Source organism: Malurus melanocephalus, unplaced genomic scaffold (genome assembly GCF_030028575.1).
Source record: "Malurus melanocephalus ecotype Western Australia unplaced genomic scaffold, MMel_1.1 scaffold_38, whole genome shotgun sequence".
Lineage (NCBI taxonomy): Eukaryota > Metazoa > Chordata > Aves > Passeriformes > Maluridae > Malurus > Malurus melanocephalus.
In genome coordinates this window covers 2,079,046-2,089,949 of record NW_026623270.1, presented here as the reverse complement: position 1 = coordinate 2,089,949, position 10,904 = coordinate 2,079,046, and the positions used below count along the sequence as shown (strand labels likewise).

At 46.7% G+C, this 10,904-nt stretch overlaps 1 protein-coding gene across 3 annotated transcripts in view; it reads left to right on the top strand.

The window, feature by feature from the left end:
- Positions 1-8,587, top strand: part of SGK1 (serum/glucocorticoid regulated kinase 1) — a 70,099-nt gene extending 61,512 nt beyond the window's left edge. The window contains exons 1-12 of one of the 3 annotated variants that reach the window (XM_057364409.1): positions 171-540; positions 3,101-3,176; positions 3,605-3,680; positions 4,098-4,202; positions 4,628-4,711; positions 4,814-4,945; positions 5,230-5,342; positions 5,525-5,648; positions 5,980-6,075; positions 6,186-6,341; positions 6,448-6,537; positions 7,257-8,585. In XM_057364409.1, the coding sequence (XP_057220392.1) occupies positions 303-540; positions 3,101-3,176; positions 3,605-3,680; positions 4,098-4,202; positions 4,628-4,711; positions 4,814-4,945; positions 5,230-5,342; positions 5,525-5,648; positions 5,980-6,075; positions 6,186-6,341; positions 6,448-6,537; positions 7,257-7,424 (1,458 nt within the window). In that variant the 5' untranslated portion in view covers positions 171-302 and the 3' untranslated portion in view covers positions 7,425-8,585. Of the gene's footprint in view, positions 1-170; positions 541-2,713; positions 2,995-3,100; positions 3,177-3,604; positions 3,681-4,097; positions 4,203-4,627; positions 4,712-4,813; positions 4,946-5,229; positions 5,343-5,524; positions 5,649-5,979; positions 6,076-6,185; positions 6,342-6,447; positions 6,538-7,256 lie in introns of those variants that run through there. The other 2 variants (XM_057364407.1, XM_057364408.1) reach the window with 2 other exon arrangements.
- The last annotated feature ends 2,317 nt before the right edge of the window (positions 8,588-10,904 follow it).

Sequence of the window (10,904 nt, the reverse complement as noted above, 5' to 3'; positions counted from 1 at the left end):
GCAGCGGCAGCCCCCGCCCCGCCCCTGCCCGTCCCGGAGAGGAGGGGGCGCAGGAGCCGCGCCGTGGGTGCGCGGCCGCTCGCACCGCGCCTGGCCGGGGGAGCGTGGGCAGTGCGAGCTTCCGCGGGGCAGGGCTGGCCGCGGCCGGCAGGTCAGGGAGGGCCGGAGCTGCCCCCCCGCCCCGCTCCGCCCGTGCGTGTGTGTGTGTTTGTGTGCGCGCTGATTACAGTAATTTTGAGGGTGATGTTGCAACGGGGCAGAGTGTGCGGGGCGGCCCGTGCTGAACTTTATAACGCTCCCGCATGTCAGCCGCCCTCGATATTGCGTCCATAAAGGGGTCAGCGGSAGCGCCGGCCGGCCTCGCCGCCCTCGCCGCCTCCCTCCTGCCTGCGGGCCGCCCGGCCAGGAAGGGGAGTTATTCGGGATTGCAGCAGCGGCCGGGAGCGGGARCCCAGCCACAGCCTCCGCGCCGCCGCGCCAAGTTCGGGGTCCCGGCAGGCAGCGAGATGAGGGGCAAAGAGGAGAAGTCGTCGCTGAAAGGTGGGTTCAGCGCTCCGCCCTGGCAGGAGAGCTGTTTCCCGCGGGGAATAGAACCCTTCCAGCAGTGGGATCTCCGCGCGGCCGTGAACCGGGGGATACAGGCGGGTGTGTGCGGGGTACAGCCGAGGCACGCTTGGCACCAGCGGAGGCCAGGTGACTTGGCGAGCGCAGCGGAGCCCTTTGCAAAGCGGGGGCGAGGGCGCTGGTGTAGCCGGCGGGAGCGGGGGCGCTTGCGGGCGGCTTAGGGGGCCGCGGCTGAGCGGGGAGGAGGGCTGTGGGTGTCAGCCTCTGGCAGGCTGTGCAGACAGCGGGTGGGTTGTGCGGCAGACTGCCCGGGGGCTGGGAGCCGCTCGCCGCTGTGCGCAGCTGGCAGGAGCGTGCCGGAGGCTGGAGCCATCGTYATACAGCCTGGAGATGCCGGGGGGGAACGCAGGTGACCCTCCAAACTGTGGCTCTCGAGTGGTTTTTAACAGCAGCACTCTGAAAACAGTACAAGGTGGCAGAGAAAACCGGCTCCGTCGAAAATTCGTCCAATCTATCAAGCGATTTTTTTGAACATAGTTTTGAATCCCATACTTTACTATGGTTGTTTTTATGTTGTTGWTGTTTTTGTTTTACCACTTGAGAGTGGTAATTTCTATGTGCAACTGAGTGAGGAAAGCAACAAGTGGGAGAACCTAGAGCCCCGCCAGCTGCAGTCCGCATTTCCTTGCTTCTCCCGTCTCCGCTTCCTTCCCTGGCGCCGGCTCCTTTCCACTTTCCCGCACCAGARCGGCGGGGCCGGGCAATGGCCCCTTGCTACGGGAAGGACACCGGAGGCTCGGAGCGGAGCCGGCAATCATCCTTCTTAGCTCTTTCCCTATAAGGCYTTTTCAGAGCTTYTTAGAGACCTGTGCCCGACTCGCAGGGGTCTCTTTCTTCTGCGGGTCATCTGTCATGCTGTGCAGGGTGAGCTGCTGCCTTTGACGGCTGCTGTGCTGTGGTGCTTGCTATCASCCCCCCGAGGCGGAGAGTACAGGCAGCTGCCAAGGGATGCCGCCCAGCGGCCGGCAGTGGTTGTGGGGGGAGCCAGCAGCAGCGGGTACAGAGAAAAAAAAATAAAGAGTAAAAAGACGGTCTGCGGGAGGGGGGAGGAGGGGGGCAGGTTGCAGCTGGAGCCGCTGGCTGCAGCCCAGCGCCCTTCGCTCATACAGCGAGGCGAAACGCGCATGAATAACACCCCGTCGGGTGGAAAGTTCCAGCCGCCTGTATGGAGCAGGAGCTCGGCACCCCCCGGCCGCGCCTGACCCGTGCCAGGGCTGCGAGCGGGGATGCGCCCCGGCGGGGGAGCCTGGCGGGATGCAGTGGTACCCCCTCGCCGTGCCTTCCCGCGTCCCCCGGGAGGAGGGCTCCGGCTGCATCGTTTYACCTTGGGCTTCGTGCATGCACCAACGCTCCTGATTTGCCCCCGGTGCTCCCGGGAGGAAGCGACTGAGCCATTAAATCCTGGGTACACGGTGTTCCCAAATGACCGTGTACAGTAAAAACAGAATCTGCAGAACGAGACTGTTTCCCTTTTAATTTTTTTTTTTTTTTCTCCCTCCGTTACTGCACTTGTCCAGCCYTCGGTCATCTCCCCACCTTTTCTAAAAGCAGATTTCTGCGCTCTCCTTCAAGTTCAGGGAACAGGTTTTGTTTTCCCCCGTTGTTTCCCTTTTTGGCATTAAGAAAAACTTTTTCCCCCCCTTTTCCTTTTAGTTATGTCCCAGCCAGGATCAGGGCAGTGCACAGAAGGGACATTTGTTTGTTTTATGGAAAACCAGGCAGGAAATTTTGTTCTTCTGAGTCACTGCGGCTCCTTCAAGGAAACGTCAGCGTCCCTTATCGCTGCTCACCCGGCGCGGCGGGACCGAGAACGGACGCAGGCTSCGGGGTKGTGGGGGGGACACCCACACTTTCGGAAGTGATGGTCTTACTTAAGACAGACAGATTTCAGCTTTATATAACAGTGAAATAAGTAGGGCCGGATGAAATAAATAGGGGTGGCGGTGGGGAGAGAGAGAGCCGGGGTTACGGGAGCTTGCTGTCAAAGAAAAAAGGATTTGATGCGTTTGCCTGTGGATGCTCGGCAGCGTGAGGGTGATGTGGGGGGCTCCCCTGGMAGGTCGGTGGTAAAGGCAGCGACGATTGCCTTCCTCTCCCGCCCTCGGCGTCCCCCGAGGCGGCTAGTGGCCGCCCCCCAAAGGACGTCGAGGGGGGAGCAATCGTTTCCGTCCCGCCCCGGTCCCGCCCATCACCGCCGCCACTTAAACGCCGTCGGGTRCTTCGCCAAGTCAGTGCGGTGCTGGGAGCTGGTGGTAGTGTGCGCTTGCTGTTTTTCGTTMTTTCGCTTCAATATGACCGTGAAAGCAGCTGAGGCATCTGGACCTACCTTGACTTACTCGAAGATGAGGGGGATGGTGGCCATCCTCATCGGTGAGCGCCGTGGGGGCTTCTTCGAAGATGCTCAAGGGGCTCTGATTTTTCTGTCAGGGACGCTTAACGATTTTGTTTTTAATTTCCGTGTCTTTTTACTTTATAGCTTTCATGAAGCAGAGAAGAATGGGACTAAACGACTTCATTCAGAAGATAGCCACCAACTCCTATGCATGCAAGCAGTAAGTATCAGAAATTWTGGGCCAATTTCCGTCACAAAAATCACTACATATTGTGAGATCTAGTATAAAAATAATGTTTGTTTACTGTAATGCCTCTGGCATGACTGTTACGGAAGAGTTGGTTTGTCTTGTTGAAGTGTTACTCACTTCRCAACGATCTCTGTGTTTGGGACAAATAAGTCGGAGGAGATTTCTAGTGACCCGTGCCTATTTTGTGCTGTGCTTAGAGTATAAATAAGTTTCTTCGTACGATGGAATTTAGTGTCTTTAGAAAAATTTTACTCCTTAAATCGAATAGATTGTTTTGGTTGCCTTCTGTAATAGGCATAACCAGCGCTCTCCTTTTGCGATACGTGCTTGCCCTCTGGCGGAAAGATCTGCCGGCTGCTCCTGGTAACTCCTAATCATGTGYGCTCTTACCCTTGCAGCCCTGAAGTTCAATCTATCTTGAAAATCTCTCAGCCTCAAGAGCCTGAACTTATGAATGCTAATCCTTCTCCTCCGGTAAGTAGATTTTACTCAGTGTGACATTTTTAGAGCATCAATTTGGCCACTAATAGAAGCGCAGCAAAATTAGCATCATGAGTATTGCATTAGTTCAGCTCGTAGCACACTAATGTAAACAAGAAAGAGTAATCGGGTTAGGCTGAAACTTTTTCTGTTTGAAACATAAAGAAGAAATTTTCAAAAAATGTTACTGTTATTTCATTATGGAATGTGTCCAAGACTAAAACAAGAACTTGATTGTTAGACTGTTCTTGGGCAGTACCTATTAGTTTAAGATATCYGGTAGAAATCAAGTTTTAGTGGCAAGAAGAGTGCTAATCTTTATTTTCAAGGTCACTTTATTTATTAAAGAAATTGTTTAGACTCTCACTGCTGAACTGTTTTAATTAATGTGGTTTCTGTTTATTTTTCTAGCCCAGTCCTTCACAGCAGATCAATCTCGGCCCGTCATCCAACCCACATGCCAAACCATCTGACTTTCATTTCTTAAAAGTGATTGGAAAAGGCAGTTTTGGAAAGGTAAGTTTAACTTTTCCTTTTAATTTATTTACTCTGGAGCTCTTCTATGAAATATCAGAGAGCTGGGTTAGTACTGGCTTYGGTGAGTGGTGGTCACTTAAACCAAGCCTGAGCACATCCTGTCRCCCACTGCAGGAAGAGGGAGCAGAGATGCTGCATTTGAATGAGTCATAAAAGAGCCAGGGAATTTGGTTCACTAGAGCTGTGAAAAATAGATACGCTTTGCTTTTGGAAGAGAAAGAAAGTAGACATATTATCTTTGGGCTAGATTAATGTGCCAGTGTTAGGCATTTCCAGCAAAGAGCTTGTACAATGAACCAGAATAGTRGCAGTGTTCAGCGGTTAATGTAATGGCTTGTTGCTGGTTCTGTTTACAAGTTCTGTATTTCAGTATTGCTCAGTTCTGGAATTTTATGTGCTTTCAGGTCCTCCTTGCACGGCATAAGGCAGAAGAGCAGTTCTATGCTGTTAAAGTCCTGCAGAAAAAAGCCATCCTGAAGAAGAAAGAGGTAAGCTGCCCTTCACTGTGCCATTGCAATGTACATCAAACACATTTTTACCGCTACTACTAAGCAATTGTACTAAACATTAATGATCTCTTRTGTTTTCAGGAGAAGCACATTATGTCAGAGCGCAATGTCTTGCTGAAAAATGTGAAACACCCCTTCCTGGTCGGGCTTCACTTTTCCTTCCAAACTGCAGACAAATTGTATTTTGTCCTGGACTACATCAATGGTGGAGAGGTAAGCATTAAGAAAATTGAATAGTATTTCCTATYATGTGCATGGTGGTAGGGTAGACATTTTCACCCTTCCTTTTAAATACAAAAGGAGTTGCAAGGGGAAAAGTCATGGGGGAGAAGTTACTAGATTGAATGTTTCTGCCTGCCAAGTTTTGAACTACCAAAGGGTCGTTAGGCCATTTCCTGCTATTGTTCTCCCTTGCTATATATGTTGAGTCTAATTAAGTTCATTGTTAACAGGCTTTGGCGCTGTTTATACAACTTTGTTCTCTCTGTCTCCTGTAGTTGTTCTACCATCTCCAGAGGGAACGTTGCTTCCTGGAGCCGAGAGCCCGATTTTATGCTGCTGAAATTGCCAGTGCACTGGGCTACCTGCACTCCCTGAACATCGTTTATCGGTGAGCAGCCTCATGCAGTTTGTTGTACAGAAAAAAACATGTGCTTTGTTGAATAAGCATTGAAAAGTTGATCTCAGTAGGAGCTTGGAATTGCTTTTAGTATTTTGTGGTGAACAGTTGCACCTAAAATGTTCTCACTGCTCCTCCTCTAACTAACAGTTATATTTCATCTTTTCCTACAGAGACTTGAAGCCAGAGAATATCCTGCTCGATTCACAGGGGCACATTGTCTTGACTGACTTTGGACTCTGCAAAGAAAACATAGAGCACAATGGCACGACCTCCACCTTCTGCGGCACACCAGAGGTATGGCCAGCCCTCAGAATCCCACCTGCAGAGCAACAGCAAGAGCTGTTCTCATCAGTGAAAACTAACATCTCCCGTGTGTATGTGCAGCTGGTTAGACAAGCAGAGGCATTATGKGCCTTCTGTTATAGGGCTGCCAGTGAGGACATGTAGGACACGTGGAGCTTGTTGAACAGGAGAGAGCGGCTCTCAAGCCACCTGCCTCTTTGTAGCTTTCCTTTAGCTTAGGTATTGCTAGGATTCAGTAAGCTGCTTTCATTCAAGAATGGGGAGGCTTCCGTGATTGTAAAGATCCCTGTGGCTAACATGGCTCTCTCCTTCTCTTGCACAGTATCTCGCTCCTGAAGTTCTCCATAAGCAGCCCTATGACCGGACTGTGGACTGGTGGTGCCTTGGAGCAGTCCTGTATGARATGCTTTATGGCTTGGTAAGCAATGATCCTTCATGACAGATAAACTAGCTWWCTCAGCCCTTCCCCACAAGAAAYCCCATGCCTGCCTGTCAGCCCCATTAACTTGTCCTTTCTGTTTCCCACAGCCACCCTTCTACAGCAGGAACACTGCAGAAATGTACGACAATATCTTGAACAAACCYTTGCAGCTGAAGCCAAATATTACCAACTCAGCTAGACATCTCCTGGAAGGCCTCTTGCAGAAGGACAGGACAAAGAGACTTGGCGCCAAGGAGGACTTTGTAAGTGCAAACTGGCCTGTGCCCATATGCAGTGCGGGAGGATGACTGGGATGTACTGTTTACATTAGCTTGGGTCTGAATTAATCTTTTTTTCTCTCTCTAACAGATGGAGATTAAGAATCACATCTTCTTCTCCCCAATTAACTGGGATGATCTCATTAATAAGAAGATTACACCCCCTTTTAACCCAAATGTGGTACGTATCACTTCTAATTATAGAGTGCATGGAGAGTGTCTTTTTCCCCCTTGTCTTTTTGGGGTGCCCAGGAGCCAGGGGCAAGTGGGCAGATAGCTGCATTTGGGGAACACAACTTTACATCCCCTGTGTCCAAAGTCAAAAATAAGTGGTAATTGACTTTTTGCTGATGGTCCCATCTAAATTTAGCTGGTTTTTTTGTTGTCTCACATGCTTTGTTTGCATGACAATTTTAAAATAATCCCCAGCCTCCCCATTTTACCAAAGGGAAAGTTAAGGCATAGAGAGCATGTAGCTTCCCAAGGGCAGATTTACGTTTGGCTCATTAGATATTAACATATAAAGAGAGGGATCAGGTTGTGGAAGTTGTTCTCTGATTTCCTGAGCATTTTACAAACTCCATTTAATAACTCGGAGATGAAAATCCTCCCCTGCCAACTGCTGAGTGGCAGCGTGGCATGTTTGCATTCAGCTTCTATTGCATGAGCTTAGTGGGAGTGTAGCACACTAAATTGAATCATCTTGTTTTTAGTGAGACAATGTGCAGCAGGATACAAAAAAAAGGTCAAACTAAAACTGTCAAAAGGCTGCTAAACAGTGGGTCTGAGGTGATAACACTKTGAGTGTTTGCACAAAGGTGCTTGTCTCCACATTGAATTGAACTGAGCACTCACAAAATATTTGGGTCTAATCTGGTTCCTTTTCTGTCCTTTCCACAGAGTGGCCCCAGTGACCTGCGACACTTTGATCCAGAGTTTACAGATGAGCCAGTCCCTAACTCCATTGGCCAGTCCCCAGACAGCATCCTCATCACCGCCAGCGTCAAAGAAGCCGCTGAGGCTTTTTTGGGCTTCTCGTATGCCCCACCTGTGGACTCTTTCTTGTGAACRTTTTTCCTTTATTCTTTTTAATAATAATAACAACAACTATTATTTTTATTTTTTGTTTGGCCTTCTGGTGGAACTGCCAGTTGACCAGTCACCTTGAAAGAGAATTTGCACATTTCCACCATGGCAGCTTTGCAGCCTTAATTTCAACTACACTGTTTGCTGGAAGCTTTTTTGAAGAGCACATCACTCTCTAAATGAGCTTTACAGGCTTTTCATTTCCATTTGTTCTTCCCCCAAAGTGGTGCTGTCTCCTTGGGAAAAAACAAACCAGAGTGACTGCTGCCATAGACTGCTACGGCAGATCGTAGGAGTAAGAACAAGCTGTTTTGTAATCGTGCTCGAAAAGCCTTGCCTGAAGATCTRTCTGAACGTGATAAGGATTTTATGAAATGTGCCTTTTTTTCTGATGAGATCTTGTGAGCTCCRAAGCTTTCCCTGTTGCAGAGTGTGTTTCTCAGTTCATTTATGTGGGTTTACTATGTGAACAAATGGTATGCGTGTGGTCTGCGTACTACAGATGGACTTAGTTTAAAGCATCAGTGTGACACTTGCAGGATACCACAATGTGGGGCATTGTTTGTTTCTTCCATATTTGGAAGATAAATTAAGTGTAATTTTGAAATTTCTTTTGTAAATCTATACAGTCAACTAAAATTATTGAAATGGGCTCACAATTACTTGTATCCAAATGCTTGAAGAAAGCATTGCTGCTATGAAAAAAGATTTCTATTTTTAGAAAGGGTTTTTATGGACCAAAATGCCCCAGCTGCAGTCGGTCAAAGCTGTTGGTTTCTTTTTTTTTTTTCTTTTTTTCCCCCCTTCCTTTTTGTTTAAAATATATCATCTGTAAAATGGGCATTATTTATGGTCTTGGGGTTTGAGGGATTTTCATTCCTGATTGTATGTATTGTAAAAAAGATCTGTACATTCAGTTGTAACTCTAGATGTATATTTAAACTTACAGACTTACTTGTAATGTATACCATCATCGTAATGTAATATAATTAACATGGTTCTATGTATCATATTTTTTTGTGACCAGACCCATTGGTTTGCAGTAAAATACTGAAAAATACTTCCAKAAACTCAGTCTTATTTTAAAACAAAGGTTTTAGCAAGATTTTGAAAAATAATTAAAAATAAATCCAAGCTGCCAATCAGCTAAGATAATTTTGCTTAGGTGTGTGATGGTTTTTCCATCAAACTGCACCCATACACATCCTACCATGGATACAACTTGGCAAAGCAGGTGGATACAACTTAGTCTTCCAAATGTGGGTGTTCACAGTGGTTGTGCATCAATGTGGGTGTTCTTTCGTGGTACAAATTCTCTACTCCCCCAAAAGGAGTTTCTCTGGTTCTAGCAAAGTGAAAGTGCTGCTCTCTGGTGTGSACAATGCACACCTGCACTTGAATTATGTCCCCAGGTAGCAAAGACAGRAGCTGTTTTAGCACTGTGTTGCAGACATGTGCAAGAAGCAGTTTCTTATGAGGCTGATGGAAACACTCTGGAGTGTTTCCATCCTGGAGTACCAGACCTTGCTGTTGTGATGTGGGGCAGTGGAATGGACCCCGAGTTGGCCAGCGTGCCAGTATCTATTCAGGAGATGGGTTTCACCCACTGAGCATATGCTGGCAGATAGGGTAAGACTGACTATTCATCTAAAACTGAGCCATTAAATAGTTTTTTATTACAGAGCATCACAACCAGATGGCCTGRAAGAGTGACTTTTGGCSAAGAAGTAAGATAACCACTTTTTCTGGGCTGATCCTATTCAGTTTCTTTTGCATGGTGATGGATGGCTTTCTTCTCAGAGGAACTGAGCATCTGCACCTTATTTACAGCTCGCATTATCCACTGGATACTGCAGTTGGTGGTCTTGGCAATTCGGAGAATCAAGATGAGCAGTTGCTGAGAAAAGTTGGACGGTCAAATGTTGTTCAGGCTGCTGCGATAACAGCAGTGTAAGCAAATCTCTAATAGGGATGGTATTTCTGTTGATCACATTTCTGAGATAAAAGCSTGCAGTAATTTTCCATCTTTTATTATGCATTGGATGTAGGAACAGAAAAACGTGCATGGCTTCAGCTATKAACTGGTTTTGGGAGACCACACTCAGAGCTGAAAATGCTAATCTATAGCAGCCAAGAAACCTTTCAGATCCTGTTATTATGTGAAAGAGATGCAGTCACCTCCCCCTCAAACTCCCAACAAACTCCCAAATTCACGCATTCAATAACTCTTTGAATAGTGTACTGACAGGCTCTGCAAAGTCCTCCATTGCTGTAATGTTCYTGAAACATCTTTTGTGCTGATGACTTATAGGCTAGAGACATTAAAATATATAGTGCTAATTTGTCTCTACAGAAAACGAAACTGTACTTGCTAAGCAACGAAGCTGTGCACACACRTTATCTTTGCCTCACATTTCCCAGTCATGAGCAAGGTGCTGCGTGCAGATACACGAGCAGAGAACTGCAGCCCCAAGGTTAACAGAACCTTCAATACCGTCAATCATTTTCAAGAAAAAAAAACCCGCTGGAGTAATTAATAACAAAAAAGTATAAAACTTCAGCTGCTCCAAGGTGTACATCGTGTGCTTTTCATCTCTGCCAAGRTGTAGGGTATTATTTTAATGGGTTACTTTTAAAAAACAATGTCTGATTGTAATTCTAACTGTTCTACCATGCGTAGGCTTATTATGCTGCTGCTGCTTTCTGCAAAAGTCTGCAACTGCTAGCAATGAATATTCAACACATGCCATCTCAATTGTTTGGTGTAGAAAAGAGGAAAAAGTTGTCCATGATTTTAATCTCGCTGATTTTGATGTATTACAGTCATGCCTRTAGGGAGAATCTGTGGAAGTCAGCTGGGTTTTGGGTTTGTTGTTTTKYTTGTTTTACAAAATTCTGTGTCCATAAAGTGTGTATTTCCTTTAGAGAGAAGTCTCTGCACTGAGAAGCAGAGGGCTAGGACTCCTGACATCACAGGTGACGTAGGTGCTATGTGTTATTWTGACTAAGAGCTGAATCTATAGTTCAGTTTCACCCATTTGTAAAATGGAAGCAGTCATCCACACTTACTGCTGGTGGCAGTATCATAACCACCAACAACTTGGATAGCTTTATTTAGCAGAATGGTCAATGCAGCAAAACTTAAAATACTTTTTATATTGTCTTCAGCATGGCRTGCATGCTTGGGCTTTCATATGCTYTTTGGGTGGAGTGTATTGATAATACATTGAAAAACATTTAAATACGTAAATGCAGACATCTCACGTGGTTCAGTATGTGTAACTTATCTCTGTGTACCACAAGCCATGAACCACTTCATGAGCCCTAGGGAGATAAGAGAAATTTCTTAGTGACTATTTTTCTTGTGCTTCTTATACTCAGCAGGCTGGAGGACAGACTGGATCATAAGTAAATTAAGCAGGAGGTTCCTGTCTCTCCCCCAAAAGATTCTTAAGAAGTTGT